The following is a 24,415-nucleotide window of genomic DNA, read 5'->3' as shown; positions in this document are numbered from 1 at the left end:
AACATTTTGAAATACTGCAAGGATTTGCCAATATGTGGTCTTGACTTTCAGTGTGGGAGATAATAAGGCAATATACTTTGGGAAGACAGTCTTTGAAACCAAAGAGAAGACGTTCTCCTACCCTCATACCAAGTTGCAGAACTTCTGCATCATGATGCAGAGCTAGTCTTTGCAGTTTAAGAAAGAAAATGAGATTGTTGGAGATGGTCCCACGAAGGGCAATGAAAATAATCAGACTGGTAGAACAGACCCTAAACTAAAGAATTCTGATTGTTGTTGAGGCAAAGATTGAGTGACAAGATGATTTGAATTCATGAAGTACATCAATCACTAAAACCCTGAATTCTAAAGCCAGGGAGAAGCCCTTATTGATTAAAAAATCCTGAGTTTATTTAGGACAAATCAAAGGTTGTGGTATCGTGGAAGTATTTCCTAAAAAGAAATATAAGTAGGGAAAAGAATTTTGCCTGCGGATTGACTGCTGATGGATGAAAATGTTCTGAAATTATTGTAGTGATGGTTGCATAATCCTGGGAACACGCTAAAAACAGCTTTGAATTGTGCACTTGAAATGGGTGGATTGTATGGTAAGTGAAGTATGTCCCAATAAAGCTGTTAGATTATGGAAAGGTTCAAAAGGTGAAATGCATCCATGGTAGATTCATGCTTGGTTATTTCAGGAGAGAAATCATGTTTGGATACCCCTCTAGACCTTTGTGGTTGACATCTTAGGGAACTACCACGCTGTACCATAAATGTCCCCTTGTGCCCCTGTTGAAGACACACTGCCATGCACGTGGAAAATGTTTATAGAAGTGAAGTGGTATGATTTTTTATTTTATGTTCATTTGCTACAAAAAGAGTAACAGGGATGTGATCAGTCGTTTCCAGTCTTCTGGCTTGAAAGTACCTTTTATGTTAATTTTAGGCTCAGAACTAGGTATGTAATTGTCTGGAGAATAATGCAATGTTTCCTGTTTTCAGATTCAAGCTCTTCAGCGTGCATATGATGATCTTTGTCAAACAGAAGGAGTCCCAGCGCTACCTTACTTCTTAATCAAGTATGATGAGAACACGGTGCTGGTTTCCTTGCTTAAACACTACAGTGATTTCTTCCAAGGTCAAAGGACAAAGGTCAGAGAAACTTTGAGTATCATTTTATTATCCAGTAAAAAAATATCTGAGATTTGTGTTATAGTAGACCACTGCAAAATTCAAACTCATTTAGGTTTCTTTAGCCCTCCAAAGGATGTTTCAGAACATTTCTTTCTCTTCACCCTCTCCCGCCCCTGCAGTTCCCAAATGAGCTCCTCCTCCAGATTTTCCTAGTCTGTGACACCTCAGGGTAGTCTTGGGATTCCTCACTTCCTGTCAGTGATAAAGTTATTTCAGTTTTCCTTCCTGATCTGTTTTGTATCTATGTTTTGATTTATTCCCAGAGCTGCCACTGTAGTTCAGGCCCTGATTATCTCACTACTGGACACTTAGAGTCCTCTTGCTTCCATCTCGCACAGCACCGCAGTGGAAGACTCTCCTCAAACTGCTCGCATTCGCTGTATCATTCACTGATCGAGAGGCAGTGGTATCTTCCTTCTGGCTCCAAGCTACCTCTCCTGCCTCATCTTCCACTGTCTTCCTCGTAAGGCATTGCTCCAGCTAAGCTTGTCTGTTTTTCGCTGACAACCCCCCTAATCAAACATACCTAGAACTTTTTCTATATCTCTCTTTGTCCTCGCATTGTATCATCTTCCTGAAACCTATTCTACCTGTGAAAATCCTAGGAAACTCTCTCCTTGTTGAAATCCTACCTCTGTGGTGAAGCCTTCTCATGGTGTTGCTTGTGTGATCCATCCCTTTCTGACTCACAGCACTTACTCCCTGATCCTCATTCACTGCTCCACCCCCTTGTACTAATGACTTGTCAGGCTGTGTTAGCCTGTAAGCTCCTAGAGGGCAGGGATGTGTCTGATGTGTCTGTGCCACACAATGTCTAGCGCTTGTCTGAGGCCCTCAATAAAATTCTTTTGAATAAGTAAAAGAGTACTATAAGTATCTTTTCGATGTGATGAGGTGTATCGTAAGCTGTCTTAGCCATATAGGAGATTGTAAAATATAAAAAATTGATGAGTGTTATCAAGTTCTGAAATCGAGTGGTATCATTTCAATAGCTGTGTAGATATATCAGAGCTGAGAAGAGAGAGACCTCTGACTGACGCCCTGATGATTTCTTAGCCTGAACTCAGGAAAAACCTTTTTAAAGTTCATTTCTTTCTCAACTACATTAGTATTTGCTTTTTCACAGGGAGCCCTTTATAACTGATGACTGAGGATTGAATTTTTATTAACATTCTGTTTTCTCCCAGGCAATTTCACAGAACTGTGGCTAAATTAGTAGCAACGAGACCAACCATTAATGATTTCAAGTCCAGTCTAGAGTGAGGCCCTGCTGTGACTGCGGGCAGGGTGAAGCGGCCTGGTAGCCCAGGTTGTGTGTGGTGTATAAGTGGGCCTCCTGCAAAGGGCGGCTCCACCAAATACTAACAATTTGCAGAGCCCTTCACAGTTTAAAAGGGGCTTTCACATACTCCCTCTTGTAATGACTTGGTGAAATTGGTGTTGTTAGGATCTGCATTTTCTGTTTGACAAAAATGAGACTCAAAGTCACAGACCCACATTGTCTCTGTTTCTAAAGCCTGCGCACTTTGTTCCATCCCATTCTCACTTCATTCGGGTAAAAGCAGTCTCTGCGTGACCCTTGGAATGGGATAGATCTGGATTTGACACCCAGCATTGCCACTTAGTAGCTCCGTGACCTTGAGGGAATTGCGTGACCTTTCTTCACCTTAGTCTGGCTGTTAAATGGTGGTAATACTACTTCCTGCAAGGCTTTGTGAAAATTCAACATGGTACTGTGAACAAAAGGCCCAGCGCATAGCAGGCACTCCATATGAATCCACTTCCTTTCTTCCTCACCAGCAGCATATTTTCAAACACTGAGCAAATCTCTGGAGTCTCCTTTGAAGTGCTCAGGGTGAGTTTACCACTGCCCTGACCCTGCCCTGAGACCAGCCACCTGCCATGTTCAGTCACTCGGTGAGCGTTGTGTCTCAGGAAAGCCTGGAATTGCTCAACGCATCTGCTGAGCACCTCCTTATGGGCCAGAAATTGTGAGATATGATTATACCTCTTCTCATGGAGTCCGGGGTCTTCTGGGAGAGATGAGACATCGACTTGGGGAAAGTTAACTAGAAATTCAGGTAACGGAAGAGAAGTGCCAACGAAATGCTACAGATAATCAGATGATAGTTTGGTTGTTTATCTATGCATTGTCTTGTTCTAGGAAGGATAGCCAGAAGCTGTGCAGACTGGTGGCCTCATAGATGTTTCATGGCCTCCTGGCAGACCTTTCTATCTGTGGTCCTGAATGTCCCATCCAGCCCTACACTGCTGCCCAAATGCATTTTTTTAAAGTGAAAATTTGATCGTGTTACTATTCTACTTAAAACCCTTCTGTGGTTCCTGTCAGGATAAAGTTAAAACTACTTAGGTTGGCATTCGAGGCCTCTTCAAACCTGGCTCCTGCCTGTCACTCTAGCCTCATCTGGTATTCCCCAGGATGCATCCTATGCTCTGGCTGCAACTGTGCCCTCCAAATGCTCCATGCTTTTCCCCTCATCTCTGTGCCTTCTGACTTGCCTTCCTCTGTCTCCCTTCACCTGGCTCCTGCCTCACCGCCCTTTCTGCTCCATCACTCTGGGAAGTGCTGGCCCATTCCTGTACTGCGTGATGTCCCTCTTCTGTGTTCTGGGAGCAGCCTCTCTCCCCGCACTGACTGAGCTCTAGTGTAATTGTTGGTTTGCTTATCTGCCTGTCCCCATCCCCGACCAGCCTGTGAGCACTTGAGCACACTGTACCCTGAACATTTAGTGTAATGCTGGACACCGAAAGGGCACGTGGTGGGTGAATGTTGAGGGGTAGAGAGTTCATTGTACACTGGTATTGTCACAGAAGGCTTCAGGGGGAAGTAGGACTTCAGCAGAACCCTGAAGAAGTGTTTTCTGTGAAACCTGTACATCACTTCCCTTAAAGTCCTTCCTGCCTTTATGGCATTAATCTAGTTCACTCTCTAGCAGGAGTCCGGTTTCTCTTTAGTGTTCCTTGAGTCATGAAGTCTCCTTTCAGGCTTTTACGCTATTCTTCCAGAAACAGGCATTCTTCTCAGTGTGAACTCCTGCACTTGTGCTCTGGCTTCGTATTTCACTGTGTTTGTGCCTCCTCTTCTTACCAGGACTTTGACCCCCACGAAGCCCCTGTTCCTCTGTGAGCCTTGGTGTCCTCACGTATAAGATGGAGAAATGTTGGAATCCCTGCAAATTTCTCTTTTTTCAGTCTGTTTTCTCTTCTGGGGCATCTCATTGCGCCCATGACTTCAGTGACCACTTTCTCCAGCCCCAAGCTCCCTCTGGACCCCAGACTGCATTATCCAACTGCCGGTTGGCCTCCTCAAATTCAGTGTGTCCAAGCTGAACTCATCACCTTCACTGCAAATCTGACCCTCTTCTGGGCATCACTGTCTTGCAGTGACACTGCCATCCATCCAGTCACGAGGGCCAGGAATCTGGGCAGCCTGCTAGACACTGCTCTGTCCTTTACCACCCCCGTGTCTTGTGGATTTTTTGTCCTAAACTCCTCTCCCTCTGCTGCCTTTGATTTCTTCTGCCACCACCCCAATCTAAGCTACCACCATCTTTTATCTGCTTTACTGCATTATCTTCCTAAGAGGCCTCCTTGTGTCTACTCTGGCCTCCCTCTGTCTGTCCCTGTATCAGCTGAAGCAATCTTTTGAAAAGCACATCTGATCATGCCACTCTCAAAATAAAACATGGCAATGTGTTCTTCCCTGTGCTCTAAGAAGAATAACCAAATTCCATAATATGGCATATAGGACTCTACATGGCCTGGCCCCTCTGCAGATCCAGCCTCAAGTCATTCCATGTTCCCTGTTGCTTTGTACCCATCACACCTCAGAGATATAGGAGCCCTCCTGCCACAGGGCTTTTGCACATGCCATTTGCCTGGAACAGCCTTTTCCTTTCTCTTCTTCCACTTCTTCCCCTCCCTCGCTCCCTCCCCTTTGCCCAGTGAAGCATTTACTCTTTCTTTAGATTCAAACTTAATGACATTTCCTCAAGGAAAACCTCCCTGACCCCTGTAAAAAGGTTTACTCCAGCTGTCCTGGGCTCTCACAGCACTGTGCAGCTCTCCTTTGTAATATTTAGCACAGTTGTAGTTGTACATTTTCTTGGATGGTCTTTGATTAATATCCTATCTTTGATTTCCCACCATTGCACCTGCATCCTGTGGTATTGTGCCTGGCGCGTAGAATACAATGGAAGGATGAATGCATGTGTGCAGGAGGTGTCGTGAGGATTGGAGCTCACATATGTGAAGCACCTAGGTCAGTGCCTGACACACAGTAGGCCTTCAGTAAGTAGTGAGTCGCTGTTGGTGTGGCTCATTATGTTCTCTTTAATTTGAGTATTCTGCTGCCTGATTAGGGCCATGTAGTTTATAAAGGCTTTCCAAAATTGTCTGTGCACCTAAAGTTTATGTCTAGTGTGAGTCACAGATGTGCACAGTAGTCTGACAGGATACGGCATGTGGGGGAGATATATGATCTGCAAGCCAGCCCTGGTGGTCTGGTGTTAAGATTTGGCACTCTAACTCCTGCAGCCTGGGTTCTTTTCCCAGACAGGGAGCCATACCAGACAGCTGTCTGTTGGTTGTCATACTGTGGCAGCTACATGTTGCTGTGATGCTGAAAGCTGTGCCGCTGGTATTTCAAATATCAGCAGGGTGACCCATGGTGGACAAGTTTCAGTGGAGCTTCTAGACTAAGACAGACTAGGAAGAAGGACCTGGCCACCCACTTCCGAAAAAGTTGGCTGTGAAAACCCTATGAATACAACGAGCATTGTGTAGCACTAGAAGGTGGGCGGAGGGCACAGAAAGACTGGGCAGGGTTCTGGTCTGCTGTACACAGGGTCACCGGGAGTCAGAATGACTCCACAGCACTAACAAAAACATGATCTGCAATGGGTAATTTCGAGCAGTGGTTCTCAATTTGGGGCAGGGGTGGGGGTGCAAATGCATAACCCTCTTTGAGAATTGGGTGGAAGCAATGGATCCTCACCCCAGAAAAATATGTTCATCTACACGTGGTTCTAATATCTAATGTCAGGGGATCCACAGAACACTGAAACCCATTCATGGATCCTATTTGGGTCCTTGGCTCGGAGGAACATGAAGAGAAGGACAGGAGTTATCCTGCCTTGGGGGAGCGTGTGGGATTGCTGACATCAGAAGTGGGGTGGCCCATCTCTGTTCCAAGCCAGATTGGGCCCTTTGCATCCAGAAGCACTATTCACTCGTGTCTGGAGCCTCGGCTGGCTGTGAGGGAGTGGGTACCTGCGCTTGAAGATGACACAGTGTCCACTTAGCCAGCGTCAGCTGCAGCTACCATCTTCTAAGTTCTGACTCTGTGCCCAGCACAGAGCTGGTCACTCACACGAGCTATCAGGCATCCTTACAACACCCCACAAAGTGAGTAGCATGTTCCCATTTTATAGATGAGTAGAATGGAAATGAAGTTAGGGAATGGGAGCCTCTTCACATGTGAGTTATCTTACCTACAGTCAGAAAGCTCCCCATAATGGAAAAAGAAGCCTCCACTTGTTCCTCCCTGGCTCACAGCATGTTGTGATAGAGTAGGAAGGCCCGGCCTTGGCTCCCAACTGCAGCTTCATGAGCCGAACCCTCTGAGTCTCAATTTCCTCCTCATGTACAGCGTACAGCAATAACGCTCTCCTCCTCATAGGTGGTTGTGAGAATTAAGAGATGATGGTTACAAACAGGCTTCATTAAGTTTTACTCATGTTATTGTTGTTCCCACTATATTTTCTTAGAATTTGTTTGTCGATTTTCATTTTCAGAGGAAAATTCTTTTCTTTGGATTAACCTCAGTCTCCAGCTCTTCTATAAAAATGGGATTTTGAGGCCCCCAAGTCATGCAGCCAATTTTACCTTTACCAAAGAAAGGCAAACTTTCTTGCCTTTTTGCTCTTCAAAAAACCTGAAGAAAGGGGCCAGCCTGGTGGCGTAGTAGTTGAGTTCACACACTCCGCTTCAGCAGCATGGGGTTCACAGGTCAGATCCTGGGTGTGGACCTAGCACCACTCATCAAGCCATGCTGTGGTGGTGTCCCACACACAAAGTAGAGAAAGGCTGGCACAGATGTTAGCTCAGTGATAGTGTTCCTCAAGCAAAAAGAGGAAGATTGGCAACAGATGTTAGCTCAGGGCCAATCTCCCTCACAAACAAACAGAACAAAACAAAACCTGAAGAAGTTAGGTGTTATCTGCCTGCAGGAGAAGCCCGTTCTGAGATTTGCAGGGTTATCACTTCAGAAGCCCCCAGAACATCCAGGAAGGTTTTACCAGTTCACTGATGGTGCTTTCTTTAAATTAAAGCTCAATAGCAAATGCATCTGTCATAGTTTCCCCTCATTTCATGGGTGACTTATGGTTGTTTTGGTGATTAGTGAATGCCAGACTTCTTTGACTGTTACCTGTAGTTAGAAATACCTGTTATGTTACGACTCAAGGGTCATATTTAAGTGTGCCTTTAGAGATATATACATACACGTATAACTGAGACAGAACTTTCACAAAATACTAAGTGCTATGCACTCTATTATCTATCTTATTCTGTTTCATCTTTCTGAAAAATGTGAATTGGGACCCATTAAGTGATTCAGGACTCAGGAATAGCTCCTCACCTCTGGTTTAGACAATGCCGTGTGCGCATTTTCAGAATGTTGGCAGATAAATGAACTGTGCTAGGTGTGGTTCCACTCATTATTTTTATTTCCAGCTGTATCTTTCTGTTTTTAAAATCTCACAAAGCTCTCCAACTTTTAAGTTTTTGGATTTCTCTTAAGTAAACATTTTATGTACGTCATTCTAGTCTTTTTCTGTGCATTTTTTAGAGACTAAGATTGTACTAAACTGTTTTGTTTTAGTGTAATAGTATGACACTCTACATCAATATCCTTTTTAATAGATATGTATGATAGTGTATTTTATCAAGTTTATGACATTTGTATTTCTCATAATTCACTATTATGAACTTCTTTGTGCATGAAATTCCTCTCTTCTCTCCCTCCTGTCCCCACTTCCCTCTGTCCTCCCAGAATTTGAATTATTTCCTTAGAAAAGATTTCTAGATGTAGAATTACTGGGTTATAGAGTTTAAACAGTTGAAGGTTTACAATCTGAAGTGGTGTGCTGGTAAAAGTTTAACAACTGTCTCTTGGCGGGTGAGGGAGCCCTGATTTTGTAGTGTTTGCTTATTTTTATGGTATCAGTACTCCCACCATGGCCAGTTTCAAGCTGCCAATGTGAAGTCACATGATGTGTGTGTGTTGGGAAGAGAGAGTAACAGTTGGCTCTCCCAAGCCTGTTGGAGCCAGCTCTAGCATACCACTGCTTATAATAACTATTGCCCCCACACCGTGCCAGTTTTCCCTCCTGCCAGCAGTGCACCCTTACCAGCATTGGATATTATCTATTTCTACACATTTGGTCGGTTGAAAATGGGCCTTAAGTCCTTATTTCCCTCAATGAAATGTTGGCTCCACTTATCGGTCCCAGTGCCACTGCACTGCTACAATAAATACTGCCTGTGATTGTGTTAAAAACAGCCCATATCGCTGTCCCACTGCCCACTGCTTGAGTCTTCTCTCTCCAGAGCATTTATTAAAGATTGGATGTTTGGGAAATGTTTTATAATTTCGACAACATTAGCCTTTAATGCTAGGGCTTTAAAATCTTTGGACTAGAGCAATGGCAAAGGAGCAACAATTGGTATGCTATTCGTGGGCTCTTCCTTCCCTTAGTGCTCTCTGCATCTTGGCAGCCATTTATGACATCGCTGTGCATTAGATATTTGAATTTTTTCCCTATACTTTTAAAACATGTAATCTCCTTTGTGCATTTCCTGTCATATCAAGTGTTTGGGTAAATAGACAGCCATTTGTCAGATAAGCATGTTTAAGGGGATCAGTGTGGAAATTTCTCTAGCTGAAGACACTCAAGTTGACAATTTTGCCCTCTTATCTTTCTCAGAAAATTGCTGGGTGGACTGTATCCAGATCGTGACTGAACCACTTCAATGAATTGTATATTCTCAGCTAAGCAGAAAGGAACACGTATTTCATAAACCTTCTAAACAAAGGGTTTTTTTGCAACTACATTTTGCTTCTTTCTGCTGATTTGTATTATAAAAGGAAGTGCTTTGCCCAAGTTCACACAATGAATTTGTGGCCAAGCCAGTACTAGACCCCAGAACTCCTAGCCAATGATTGTTTCTGACTGCCGTTTAAAAAATTTGTTTACCTATGTAGTTAAACTGGCTTACCTAGCATTGTGTCAGCTAATTCCTACAATGATCGAGGTTCCTGATTTGGTCCCTAAAGCACTTAAAGGTTTTGGACTCACTTTTGAATCATCAAAGGAATATTAAATGATGTTCAGCCTAGTGTCAAATCCATTCTGTCATTTTCCTGTCGGGATGCTTGCTTTTTATACTCAAGCATGCCTCGTGTGCATAGGAGAGTTACTTTAAAGCATTTCAAGCTGACCTCCTTTTATGGGTAAGCAGCAGATTTCTCTTTAGCAGTTCATTCCTGCTGTATAGCTCATCTTAGGTCAGGCTGCTCTGAGAAACTTACTCCTGGCCTTTCCTGCTCAAAAAAAGATTTTTTTTTCTTATTACCTTCCTACCTCATTGCCTTTGTATTTAGTGTCAGAAGTATGCTCATTCTTTGAAATTAGACATCCACTTGTAGTATCTAATATAACATTCTAATTTATATAATTTAAATATCACCTACATTTACAGATTATAACACCTAGACCCAGAGAATATCTGGTAAACTAGAACTTATCCCCTTTTTTTCTCTGCCAGTTAAGAAAAGATAATCTTGAAACTGAAGATAGATAAATATGTAATGGTGCTATATTGATCTGAACAAAGAGGTCAGTGAAGTTACTACAACAGAGTTGATTTATTTATGTTGTTAGAGTTACCATTTGTAACAGATAGATTCATATTTAATTCAACACAGATTCATATGTATGGTCATCCTTTCAGGAAACACAGGATACCTTTATTTGAAGTTTCCTTTTCCACAAGGAGATAAAACATGAGCATCTAGGGAACTTTCAAAAATAGAGCTGGCAGAGACTACTCAGTGCTGTCCCTTACTAAATGAGCGCCCTAGGGCAAATTAGTCAACTCCTCCAGGACTCAGTTTTGTTTTGTTTTTTTTATCTGAATCATGGGTATTGAAGCTCTTTCACTTGGCTCTGGTGTCCCCTTGACGTGCCCCCATCTTTTTGTTTACTGAAGGCTTCCTTACTTTCAGGTATACAAGATACTCCAGGCTCATCTTGTATTTTCCCTGCTTCAGCCCTAGAATTAGGCCTGTGTCCAAGAAGCCATGATTCCTTTTTTGGAAAGTGGTATTTAAAAATCAAGATGTAGGTGTTGGGTGCTCATTGTCTTTTGAGAGAAAGGAGACAGAAAAAGTAAAAAATGTTATGTCTCATGTATAAAGAGCTGTGAAAGTAGAGAGGACAGAATGACTAGTTCCACCAAGCGAAGTCTTCACAGAAGAAATGATATTTGAGTTTGAGTTTTCCAGACAGAGGCCAGGGTTGAGGGAGTTGGAGAGGAAGAGGTGGGAGGAAATAGAAGTTAGCAATGTCACGGGCATCTGGCTTTTTAATTTCATCTGACTATAGACTTACGATGGTAATGGGCCACCTTTGATTTTTCTCATTACATAAAAATTAGCAGTTTTCACAGATTATGTCTCTTTAAGAGAGGATTTTCTCTACATGAGCCTTGACAGTTGACTGTCTTCCCTCCCTCTCTGTCTTCTTTGCAATCTTTCTTTCTTCTAAATGTATCTAGTTCCTACTCTGTCAGGCCCAATGCGAGGTGCAGGGAGTGCAGAGAATTTGACAGCTCCTGCCATCAAGAAGTTCTGTCATCTGGTGTGTGAGGTCCTTTTGCTTTCTGCTCTTCCCTCTAGCCCTTCACCAAGTGTCTGCTTGTTAATGCTTTTGCAAAACAGCGTAAAGAGGGAAGTGGAAGTATCAGTGATGTGTGTATTGTGAATGTGACATGATACTTGACTCACTCAGAAAGTCTTCTCTGTTCGCAGGTAACAGTTGGTGTGTATGATCCCTGTAACTTAGCCCAGTACCCCGGATGGCCTTTGAGGAATTTTTTGGTGCTGGCAGCCCACAGATGGTATTTATGTGTGTGTGTGTGTCTGTCTATTTGCCTTTGTCTATATGTTTTTGACACTGTCTGCCTATATTTGTATCTCTGTTTTCCCAAATGCATTTTTTCATTTTTGGCATAGAAACCAGATAATACATCAATAAATTAGTCATGGTCAATTACCGTTAATAGTGAGTCCCTAAGCAGGACTAGCATGGAGCTGCAGACTGACCATGCCATAGTAAAGATATCTGAGAGTACGGCAGGGCGAGGAGTCAGGGGTCCCAACCCTGAAATTCTCCAGCCCTCCCTTCAGCTGTCTGAGTCGCTCTCTGATAGGATTTTCCTGTTGCCACCAGCCTCCTTTTTTCTTAACCCTGAAGTAATTAAAACAGGGTATCTAACAGGCCAATATACATTTGAAAATATGTTCAACATCATTAGTCATCAAGGTCATAAAATATTATGAGATACTACTCATTAATAGATGAGGTACAATAGTGAGATACTGCTACATATCCACCAGAATGACTCAAAAAAATGACCATACCAAGTGTTGTCAAAGAGGAGAGCAACTAGAAATCTCAAACGCGGCTGGAAAATTGTCAGTATCTAGCAAAGTAAAAAATATCTATAGCTCAGTGATTCCACTGTCAGGGAGAATGACAGACTCAGATACAAGCAGAACACATGCACAGGAATGTTTATAGAAGCAATATTCTTAAGACCCAAACACTGGGAATAATCCAGATGTCCTTCAACAATGAAATAGATAATAAATTGTGGTGTACTCATTGCAATGGGAGGCAATGTTGTAGTGAATCTGAATGAACTACTGATACGTGTATCAACATGGATAAATTTAAAAAATGTAATGTTGAGTGAAATAAGCTGGACCTAAAAGAATATATAGTCTGTGATTCCATCTATGTAAAGGTCAAGACAGGCAAAACCCATGTATGGACTGAGTGGTAGTTACTTTTGAAGGGGGTGGTTAATGACTGGGAGGAGGCATGAAACAAGCTCCTTTATAGTTAGGATTTGTGTAACTTGTCTTTGTATGTGCTTTACTTAAATAAAAATGTTTATTTAAAAAAAAGACGAAGATCGCTGAATTATAGATTGTCCGCAGAGGGAGAATGATTGTACTTACTTATCCAGGTGGTCAGTCTGTATCGGGAAAATGGGCTTCCTAACTACTGACTGACGTGCTGTCTCATAGAATGTAAGTTCGGATGGGGAGAAGGGGACCAGAAGAACCCATGCATGCGTTAGAGGTTCTTTTTAATGTCTTGTGAGCTTTTTTTTTTTCTTTCTGTATTTAAGATTCATTTGTCAGAATTACTTATGTGCATTATGATTGTTACATAAAATTCACCTAGAAAGACATACAGCCAGTTCAGCCTTCAGCCTTTAAATGCTTTAACGAAAGCATACTTGGATGTATTCAGATCTCTCAAAGGTTAAGGCCAGCTCCCAAGGGTGTCAGGAAGGCATAATTACAATGAATTGAATTCTCTCCAACTGGATTTGCTGAAGCTCTTTTATGAGCTCTTTTTTTCCTTTCTTAAAAAAAATTAATAATAATTAAATAAAAATCCGGGGTCTGACAACAGGAGTAGCAGTTTCCAGTCCGTCGAAGTCCTCTGCTTCCGGGACCGCACCATGCAGGGTGTGAGAGATGTCGCCCACAGCATCATCTTCGAAGTGAAGCTTCCAGAAATGGCATTTAGCCCAGGTAATTTGCTGGTCTTTGAGAATGCGTATAATTATCACTTATCAGAAACCAAATCAGGTTTAACTTTCCTTTCATGCCTCACAATGGCAGCAGAAGGGAGAAAAAAGTATAACTCCTACCTCTTTGCCAATGCAAACACTTCCCTTGAACAGAGGGCATGCTCTGCTATTCACTCAGGAACAAAGGCAAAGATTGTCCTCAGGAAATTTCCTCCAGGCAATTTTGTTCAATCTTGAGGAGTTTTTTTCCCTAGTTTTTGTTTTTGATTAACACAAATCTTTATTCCTGACCCTTCTTAAAGGAAGAATGAGGTATTAATGCACTTACATGTTTATTTGTTGCATACTTAAAGTTATATGTGATCTATTCTCCATACAGTAAACCAGGCAGCAAAAGTCCTGTTTCCCCCTCCACATTTGATCCCACGTGGTAGACGTCAGCTGTTATTCCTGTTTCATAGATTAGGAAACTTAATGCTCACACACATTTTATATATATGGATATGTGTGTGTGTGTGTGTGTGTGTGTGTATGCGTATGTGTACATACATTTATTTATATTTATATACCTATCACAGAAACAGAATACATACTCAAGGTTGAGTAAAACACAGATAATAATACCCACCTCATGGAGTATCCCTTATGAGGAATCTGTGTCCTGCGTAAACGACAGAACACAATGTTTGGCATATTATAGGTGCTTAATAAATGCTAAGTCATGTTAATTTCCTATCTCACCCAAAGCTCAGCACTCTTTCCAAAGTGATCCCTCAGATCTCGATGACTTTCCAGAGATCTGAGTCCTTCCAGAGTCCTTCCACATACGTTGTTTAATCTGCTCCTCACAACATCCACGTGGTTCCAAGGCACGTTGCTCTCTCTAACCCATGCGTCATATGCCTTAAAGTGTGTGTGTATGTTCAGGGGAGTATTGAAATCTCTTCTGAGATGTTATTTCTAGAGTACAGAAGTCAAAAGGGTTCAGGTTTGGCTCTGATGACGTTTTATCAGTAATTCTTTGCCACAGCACTGAGAAATATCTTAAATAAACTTAAATACGATTAAATATCTTAAATAAACTTCTCAGAAAGTTTGACAGAGGACTGCTTGGTCAGGCAGAGGAGAAAGCTGTAACTTGTTAGGGGAGAGCCATAAGAAATCTGTTGCCTCTCTACTGTCTTTAGATATTTGTGTTTGATTTAGCACCCTCTTCTGGCACATTCTAAAATAGCTTCCAGATGATGTAACTTACGTAACATACCTTTGTTTTATTAAGCTACAACTTGAAGATAGTTCTAAGGGAATGAGGTGCGAGTTAACTAACAAGTAACTTGTGCCTGGTCTATGCCTAGCAGTCCACCAGGGACCTTCCATACGCTGCTCACTTAATCCTGCCAGCCACACTGTGGAGGAGAGAGTTTTCTTTCCATTTTTATGATAAAGTTGCTGAATTACTCCTACTCCCTGATACCAATGATATGGCTGATGCTAGGTGACACTGGCAAACCCAGGAAAGACTGTCCATTTTCACTTGAAGAAGAGTCCAATAGTGCCTTCAAAACGTCTTCTCTATGCTTGATATCGAGTGTAGATTATTTAATTTAGGAAAGTCAGATTTTCTTTTTTTTTCTTCCATTTAATATTTTCCCTCTTAGCTGTAAATAAAACTTTATAAAGAATTATTTTGTATCATAATGTGAACTGAAAGTATTAGTATGGTAGTACTTTTTAGTATTTCTAAGGCATCCCATAGTTGAGATGGTAATGGTGTCAAAGTATAACTTTAAATATCGTATATCTTCTTTTGCTCCTCATGGTGCAGGCAAGCCCACTCTTCACTGCTGATACAAAGAGTGTTCCAGCAGCTGGCTGAAGGAAGCAGCAGGTGCTGCAGGAATGGGCGATCCCTCATTTTAATTTCTGTCCTTGATGTGCTGCTACTGGTTACCCAACTGTCGGAAGACAGGACCTCATTTTCCCCTAAAAAATATTTTATTAATTTCAGGTCTGTCTTATGGATGGATATAACTTCTATGGAGGCAGATATGATAGATTAAATATTATTGTCATATATAGTATTTTTTTGTTAGTAGTAAGTTTAAATTACATCTAATTTTCTTAGAAATGGCTGTAACATTTTGAGTGTTTAAAATTAAAACATACAGAGATGTTTTAATTTGAAATGATACTTTGTTTTTGTTTTATTTCTTATCTGTAACAGCAGATAGCTTAGGCTGGAGTTTTTAATTACGGTACTAGACTGTGGTTCTGAAGTTCTTGTCAAGTTTCTGTGCTATGTATTAGAGAAGCAGTGTTTATTTAATGTAAGAATAGCAAGGAAATCAAACAAAATATTAATTTGTAATAGATCTGAACTCTTTTTTTCCCCAGGAAAAAAATTTTGAAGTCTTAATCTCTTTAAGAACTCAAATCTATTGTGTCAGTTTTCATTTTTCCAATATTAAAAACAGGACCACACTGGAGTGCCTGAGTTAGAATGAGAGGAGACATTTGTTTTCTGGCTTCCTGAGGTGAATGATGCCCCAGCCAAATTGGGGCCTATGTAGCTTTCGAGGATCATTGGCACCATGGTTTCCTATTGATCATCCTATGCTAGAAAGAAAAGATTGTGTAGGGCCAGGCTGGGTGGCCGAGTGCTTAAGTGTGATGTGCTCTGCTTTGGCGGCTCAAGTTCAGTTCCCGGACGCAGACCTACACCACTTCTCTGTCTGTGGCCATGGCAACAGCTCACATACGAAAAAAGAACAAGATTGGCAGCCGATGTTAGCTCAGGGCTAATCTTCCTCAGAAAAACAAAGATTGTGTGAAGGAATTTCTACAGCTTCTAGGTCCCATAATTACGTTGAGCCATACTATTTTAAAAGACAAAAGTCAAAAGCTAAAAAGTTCCCAGGGAAAGGAAAATAGAGGTGTTGATAGAAATCTAAAAGTAGGAGATTGGTCCAAGAGCACCAGCATACAATTAGAAACAAATGTAAAATTCCTCCCAGTAGTCTTGTATGTCTTAACCTTAGGTCAAGGCATTTCTGTTCCTTCAGAGACTTACTTAAGACAGACGTTGGAGGGGTGCTAGCCTGGCAGGCTGTGGCTTGGTGAATTCCCTGCTAAGGAGTTGAGGCTTTCTTATGAATTTCAGGGATTCAGTGAGAAAGAAGAGCAACTGAGGTCCTGAGATGTGGGGAGTGTAAGAGGGTGGATGGCCTTCATTAGCAGGATTTACAAAGTCAGGTTTCCATCAAGGAAGCCAGGTTTCCATTACGGTGAGGAGGTAGCAGGAGCATTCTACAAAGCAATTGAGACTTTTAGGAGGATTTTGCAAGCATAGAATAGAGCGGCATATTCCTGACTGTGTCCCGTGAGATTTGAATTGGTGTTACAGGGTGAGGGAGGGAGACAGGGAGAGCCAGGTCAATTTGGGAAACACAAAACCAAATCACATAAAGTGGTTCATTACTGCAGGCTTCTCAGCTTTTTTTTTTTTTCTTTTAAAGATTTTATTTTTTTCCTTTTTCTCCCCAAAGCCCCCTGGTACATAGTTGTATATTCTTCGTTGTGGGTCCTTCTAGTTGTGGCATGTGGGACGCTGCCTCAGCGTGGTTTGATGAGCAGTGCCATGTCCGCGCCCAGGATTGGAACCAACGAAACACTGGGCCGCCTGCAGCGGAGCGCACGAACTTAACCACTCGGCCACGGGGCCAGCCCCTTCTCAGCTTTTTTACCTGTCTCACATGTGACGAGAGTCTCCAGGTTTGCGTGGTGATAGGTGTGATAGGTGGACAGAGAAGATGGAGATGGGTCTAGAAGCATTTCCCAAGCCTTAATTAGCCATGGGATCCTTATCCTCTCAGAGCTTGGCACAGGGCACACGTTGAGGACTGCTGGAATGGAGTTACAGAGGCTCCCATAGCTGAGGCTAAAAGAGTTCAGCGGACAAGAGCTAAGTCAGGGAAGGAGAAAGGCTGAGTGGATGAGGGAGAGCTTGAAGGAGAAGACAGCCTAGCCTAGGCACAGTCCCCCTGGAATGATCTGCACATGCGTAGGTGCAGTGACGGAGCTGAGAGGCTGAGCAGAGGGACATGGCCAGGATGAGGAACAGAAGGGATGTACTGAATGTAGAGGTTCACAGACATCCCGAAGGGAACGTCAGGAAGGTGTGCTGCGGTCACGCTGGCTTGTCTTCCTCAGATAGAGAGCTTCTGCAGGCTTATGCCTACCCTACATATGATCGTCTTTTTTTGAGCCACTTCCAGTAACTGCAGAAGTTGAGGCAACTCGGGCTGGAGTTGGGGGCTGTTTCAAAAGCCCCTCCACAGGAATACTGTGCCTGGGTCTGCTGGCATCTAACAGGATTCCCAGCAGCCCAGCAAGACGGGGCGGCAACTGCGGCGAGTAGATGCAAATTCAGGGGCAGGAACCTCTGTGAGGTGGAGGTGAAGTAGAAGCTCTCCAATGCATGCATTGTGAACGGTCTTTTAAGGGCAAGCTTGCTGCCTGACTTTTTTGTTTTTATTCTTCCCTCTTTCCTTAAACTTGCTGTCTTATTTGCCTTAAGATTGTCCCAAAGCAGTTGGATGGGAAAAGAACCAGAAAGGAGGCATGGGACCGAGGATGGTGAACCTCAGTGAATGTATGGACCCTAAAAGGTATATTATGGAGGCTGTTCTCTCCAGTGGGGCTTTCTGTAACCAGGACGCACCCCGGGTTCTGTCAGGCCAACTGCTTTGCCCAGTTCACTGCAGGGGGTGGCGCTCACGTTGACAACTGGTGTTCTTCCACTCTTTGCTGCCCAACTCTTAATTTAAGTTTGGTAGTGAGAATTGATGTTAATGATGGACATCCTGAAGGGCACACAGTTCATCTGTTCCTGTAGACGTTCTAAATGTTTTTCTGGCTTCAAGCTCAGACTCTCAGACCTGTATACCTGCATCTTTTAGTCCTTTATTCATTGCCCTTTAATTTTGTCTTATTAGCCTACATTGAAGGACGTTATAAGAAATAGTTCATGGAAACCAGTATTTAAAGGAGGATGTAAGTGTACCCTTTACTGAGGGGACATGGAAGAAATTTCTGTTTTCAGTATTAGGAAAAACTTTCTTCTTAAGCAGCTGATGTGTTTCTATTCCGGGACACAATGACTCCTATAGCTGGTCATGCTTCCCTTTTCACCTTGGCTGCTAGGAGCTCAGTATCAAATTTGTGGCCTATTGCTAGCAGTTACAGAGGACTACAATGGCATGTGTTCTGTGTGGTAACCTTTCTCCTCCCCGTTTACCCTCAAGCTTCATCTTATTTTCCTTTTGTTCTCAATTTCCTTAGTATTAGGTTCTTGTTTTCTTGTACAGCTACTTTATATCTAAAAGGGACAAGAATGAGGCATACGTGAGTGACTAAATTAGTAAACAATAATTCTCTTATTTTCTAGGTTAGCAGAGTCATCAGTGGATCTAAATCTCAAATTGATGTGTTGGAGGTTGGTCCCTACTTTGGACTTAGACAAAGTAGTGTCTGCCAAGTGTCTGCTGCTTGGAGCCGGCACCTTGGGTTGTAATGTAGCTCGGACACTAATGGTAAGTTTGTGGCGGCCCAATGATTCCTTCGAAGCTGTGGCTTCTCTTCTTATTTTACTATCCCTGCATGCCTTCCATCTCTCAGATTCCCCTCTGCTCTCTCTCTCCCTCCTTTCCTTCTTCCCTTCCTCTCTCCCTTCCTTTTTTATTTTCTCAGTATCTGTTTAATTATGAAAGGAATACATGGTGTTGTTACAAGGTAGAAACAGAAAATCTCTCTCCACTCCCATCCCAAGTCCCGCTTCCCAGAACTAAGCAGACTCCATAGGTTAGTATGCAGCACGCTGCCCTGAAGTCTGCAGGCGTCTGCCAGTACAGAGAGATGTTTGTTGTCTTTGCTGTTATTTATTTACTTATGTTTACAAAAATTGGATCATAGCATACTGTCCATAACAGGTTTTTATTTTTAACTTAATAGAGAAATAATTGTGACTCTCTTTCTCTGTAGTCCATATTACGTATATGTAGTTTTTTGTTGTATAACTATGTCCTCAATTTATTTAATAAATTTCAGCATATTTTTCTTTAGAGATGCTGTTGAAATGAACAATCTTATACTTTTATCTTTACATATCCATGGGATTATTTCTTTAGGAAAAAAGCCCTAGAAATAGAATTACTGTGTTAGAGAGAATGTACAATCTTTATGTATGTACATAGACAGATATTTTTTCCCCAAACTAAATTACTTTCCAAAAACATATGCTAGTCTGTACTTCTAGAAGCATGTGAGAAACAGAGCTTTGTAATTTGAATTTCTTTAATTAGTGAATGTGAGTCTTTAATTTTATTTCTCTTGTGAATTTTATTTCTTCTATTCATGTCCTTTGGGTTGTGTTTCTTTTATTGACTTGGAGTCCTTTTTGATGGGTATTAACCTTTTTTCTGTAATGTGATGCAAATATTTTTCTCAGTTTATTTAAGGTATCTTTAGCCATATAGAAATTTTTTAAATTGTATGTTATTAAATATGTCAATCTTTTCCTTTGTGGTTTACATACAGAACTCGATTTTATGTTTAGATCCTTATCAATGTGGAATTTGTTTTTGTTATATGATGAGAGATAAAGATCTAAGTTCTTTTCCACAAAGTGGAAAGTCATTTGTTTTAATGGCATGCTTTCAATAATACAAATCATCATTTTTCTACCTTTATCAAAAACTAAGTCCCCTTATGACCCTGTGTCTCTGGATTCTCTGTTTTGTTCCATTGTTTCGTTTGTTCATTCCTGCATTCGTACTCAGTTTTAATTCAGGTTAACATCTTTACAGTATTGATCCCTAGTTCCAGAAACATGATATATCTCTTAAATTATTTAGATCGTCTTTGTCTTTTGGTCGTATTTTCTTTATATAAGTCTTGCATGTGTCTTACTTAGTTTATTTTTACATATTTAATTATTTTTTTCTTTTAAAGATATTTTTTTCCTGCTGAATTTTCCAGTTGACTATTACTGGGATATGGGAAAGATAGTGAGTTTTGAATGTCTATCTTCTATCTGGCCATCTTTCTAAACTCTCTTAGTTACCATAGATTTTCATTTGATTCGTTTGAATTTTGTAGGTTGATAAGTATTCCATGCCAATGTTCGTATCTTTTTTCCTTATCTTATAGGATTGGCTAGGACTCCATAGTAATGTTGAGGAAGAGCAGTGACAGTTGGCATCTTCGTTTTGTTACTGACTTTAAAGAGAAACTTCTTGTTTTACTTTTAATTTTGATATGTGATATTGGTTTCTGAAATGCTCTTTTACAAGTTAAGAAAGTGGATGTCTATTTCTAGCTTACTGTGAGTTTGTATTGGAAATGATTGTTGAGCCTTATCAAATACATCTATCAAGATAATCAAAGTATTCTAATGCTGAGCACTCCTAGAAAAACCCTGTTTGTTCATGGTTGTTATTCTTCTAATATACTATGAGATTCAACTGGTAATGTTTTATTTCTAAGGTTTACATCTATTCATAAGTCAGGTTGGTATATAATAATGTTCTTCTTCGTAGTGTCTCTCTGTATCTTATAGCTGAGTTATGCTAGCTTTATAAAATAAAGCTTTCTGCCCTTTTCTCTGTTCCAGGATAGTTTAAGTATATAATTTATCTGTTCCTTGATGATTTGGTAAAATTCAGTTATAAATCCAACTGGGTCTGGTGCCTTTTGGAATTTTGTTGGTGATGGGAGCAAGGAATGTTTAGAAACTTTTTACAAATGTTTCTATACTGATTGACCTTTCTAGATTTTATACTGCTTTTGAGTCAGTTTAGTCATGTTGTTTTCCTAGAAAATAATCCATTTCACCTAAATTTAAAAATTAATTGACATAAAATACATGTGATATTCTCTTCTCTTTTAAATCTCTTTCTCTCTCTCTCTCTCTCTCTTTTTTTTGGTGAGGAAGATTTGCCCTCAGCTAACATCTGTGCCAGTCTTCCTCCGCTTTGTATGTGGGATGCCTCAACAGCATGGCTGATAAGTAGAGCAGGTCCACACCCAGGATCCAAACCTGTGAACCCTGGGCCACCAAAGCAGAGTGGGCAGAACTTTAACCACTAGGCCACAGGACCATCTTTCTTTATCTTCTTTTTAACCTTTCCTCTTTCCTAATGTTGTATAAATTTATGTTTTCTCTTTTTTTCTCTTATTCAGACTTGCCAGAGAGGCCTATTTTATTAGTCTTTTGAGAGAACTAAATCTTTGATTAATTTATTAGTTCTGTAATTTTTTAATTTTATTTTGTTTTGCTTTCAGATTCATTAATATCTACTTTTATCTATTAATTTCTTCCTCTTTTGTAGAAGAAGTTTTGTGGAATTTATTTTATTGTTCTTTTTACAGCTTCTAGAATTAGGTGCTTAGGTTTTCTTAACATACTTTAAAAAGTATAAAGTCAGTATAGACCCACTGTAGAAGATTTATAAAGTGTAAAAGTTAGAAAGCAGGAAAAAAGCACACTCATTTCCTACTTTTTCACTTATTTCCTTTCAGTGTTTGTTTAATGTATATTTTAAAAACGTTATTTGATATATAAAAATGTCCCTTGCTTTTATCAATTAACATTGTAAACACTTCTCATGTCATTAAAAAGGATGCCTATAAAGCCTTTTTAATGTCTGTAAAATATGCCTTCTTGTATGATAAAACATAATTTACTGAGACATTCCCCGATGTTAAGTTTTAACATTGTTTCCAATTTTTTACAACTATAAATTAGGTTGCAGAGAACATTTTTGTGATTGCATTTTTGTCAATATTTCAGATTGTTTCCTAGGATGGATTGCTGGAAGTAGGTCAAAGGATCTGAATATTTTAAAAAATTCTAGAAACATATTGCCAAATTGCTTTCCAGAGGAATTACGCCAGTTTACATTCTCAGCCAGTAAAATGGCTTTTTCACCACCACATCCTCACCAGCATTGAGTATTGTAGTTTTCTTTACTCTTTGGATTAGCCAATTAAACTGTGTAGCATTCCAGGAAGCCAAAAGTTGTGTGTGGAAATCCACCTGCATGTGGCTAAGCTGTGGCGTGTTTGTACTTTATCTGGCCTCCTTCCCACTGCCCAGCATGTTCCCAGACAGCCTTCATTGCTATCCACTCAGCATTGCTTTAAGGAAGATAAAAATGCTTCAGAAATAAATATTCCCAAACCAAGCACAAGTGACTTTTGGATTTTCCATGCCATTCTTCCCACTCCATGGTATATTGCTTAGCTGGTGAAAGTCACTTATAAAACTGGGTGAGTAGACCAAAAGTTACCAGTGAGCTTCAAAACAAACAGCCAATCTAAACTATGCTTTTGAAAGGGTGGATTCTGGCCTGTCATTCTCAACCCTGAAAACGAATCTTGGGTTCTTGTTGACTGTCCCCCTGAAATCATCAGTCTAACTGAGTTCAGAGTCCCTAATGGACGGATATTGAAATAAGAGAGAGAGCAGAATCTTAGCTCTGTCTCCAGTCATGACAGAGCTTCTCTTAGATCACTATGCTTATTTATCATCTACTGAAATATACAGACCCCACCTTATCCCCTAAAAAATGGGCATCTTCATTTGGTTGCAACTCTTGGGATCTCCTTCTCTCCCCACTGTTAAGCAGATCTATGACCTCAAGTGAGTCTTATCTTGCTTATCTTTTCTGAGATTCAGTTTCCACATCTGCAAAACAAAGTAATTGGACCAAGGATTTTAGAGATCCCATCTAACTTTAAAATTGTGTGGTTCTATAAGCCTTTATGGGAGATGTAATTGAAGTGTGTGAAAACTATTTCTGAGAATATAGAATCATCCCCTACATTCCAGAATATTAATAAAGCTTTTGCCTCTTGGAGAAATAGTACAAACTCTTCTACAATGTTATATGGTGGGAAATAACTTGTAAGACATTTTTCTGAGGAGTTAATTCAGGCTTTAAGTGAGTTTTAAGATGAGCTGTTGTTTATACTTAATTATTCATTAAAGGGAAACAAGACATTTGGGGGCTATTGCTAATGCCTTTAAGACAGCAACATAGACAATTCTTATGGGACTAATTTTCAAATCTTTTTCTGGTGCCACTGTCAAAAATAATGAATTGTTAGTCAGACCCACTCTGACATTTCGTAGTCTCATTACTGCAGGAAGCCATGCACTGGGTATATAATTATTTGTCTTTCAAAGGAAGTTGACATTCTGTTTATTAAAAACTGAATTTGCACGATTTAATTGCTGAAATGTTCTGTATTTTTAAGTTCCACACCTGATCTCCAAAGTAAACCCCTTTTAGGGATTTCAAGAGAGGTGCCCTGCGAAGTGTTCATCAGAACGTTCATCAGAAACACACCATGATCTCCTGTTTCCATGCAGGGCTGGGGCGTCAGACACATCACATTTGTAGACAATGCCAAGATCTCCTACTCCAATCCTGTGAGGCAGCCTCTCTACGAATTTGAAGATTGCTTAGCAGGTGGGAAGCCCAAGGCCCTGGCTGCAGCAGACCGGCTCCAGAAAATATTCCCCGGAGTGGTACGTTGATGGTGTTGGGGAATGTCAGAGGTTTTCTCCTATATCTTTCAGTGTTGGAGTCTTGGCGAATGAGGCCGTATGGTATTGGTGAAAGAGAGTTAGACATCTGTCATTTACTGCCAGGCCCTATTGGCTGAGCCTCTGTTTCCTCATCTCAGAGATGGGGATTGAAAAACAAAACAAAATCTCGTATGTTATTGTGAAAATGAAATGAAGACTGTATGTAAAAATGTTTTGGAAGTTGCGAAGCATTATCTGAGTTTAAGTTAAGGAATTTGGGGGTATGTACATTTTTATATCCTTCCTTGTCCCAAAGGGATTTATGGTGGCTCAGATGTAGAATGTTATTTTTCCCTCATTACTAGAATCACTTGATAGTTACTTAGTACAGGTTTATGAAATTAAATTGAGTTTAAGTCTGCAGAAGAAAGATCGGGCTAAATATTTACCATTTTACTCTAGTTGCCTCCTGTTTTTGAGTTGCGTGACTTGCTTTAAAAACCACTAGATATAAGAGACATGTCCTCCAGCTCATTTGAGTCACGATCTTGCCAGTTTTTTGGGGATCATCCAGCAAAAGAGATTTTGCATCTTGCATGCTTAATTAATTTGTCTGACAGAGGTTAGATTAGGTGTCTCCGAAGCATCTGCTTATACTTAAAGTGCCACAAGAGCCTCTCAGCACTAACTAAAAAAGCCTACTTTCTCAAAGTTTCTCTGTTTAGTCACTCAGCG

General features: G+C 40.8%; 1 protein-coding gene across 3 annotated transcripts in view; it reads left to right on the top strand.

Moving 5' to 3' along the window:
* Positions 1-24,415, top strand: part of ATG7 (autophagy related 7) — a 258,483-nt gene that overhangs the window by 41,216 nt on the left and 192,852 nt on the right. For all 3 annotated transcript variants that reach the window (XM_046641431.1, XM_046641447.1, XM_046641438.1), the window contains exons 7-12: positions 985-1,134; positions 11,291-11,379; positions 12,969-13,090; positions 17,666-17,756; positions 18,536-18,680; positions 23,522-23,680. In XM_046641431.1, the coding sequence (XP_046497387.1) occupies positions 985-1,134; positions 11,291-11,379; positions 12,969-13,090; positions 17,666-17,756; positions 18,536-18,680; positions 23,522-23,680 (756 nt within the window). The remainder of the gene's footprint in view (positions 1-984; positions 1,135-11,290; positions 11,380-12,968; positions 13,091-17,665; positions 17,757-18,535; positions 18,681-23,521; positions 23,681-24,415) is intronic.

Source organism: Equus quagga, chromosome 1 (assembly GCF_021613505.1).
Source record: "Equus quagga isolate Etosha38 chromosome 1, UCLA_HA_Equagga_1.0, whole genome shotgun sequence".
Lineage (NCBI taxonomy): Eukaryota > Metazoa > Chordata > Mammalia > Perissodactyla > Equidae > Equus > Equus quagga.
Note: the sequence above shows the minus strand (reverse complement) of the source record. Positions and strands in the feature narration are given on the sequence as shown.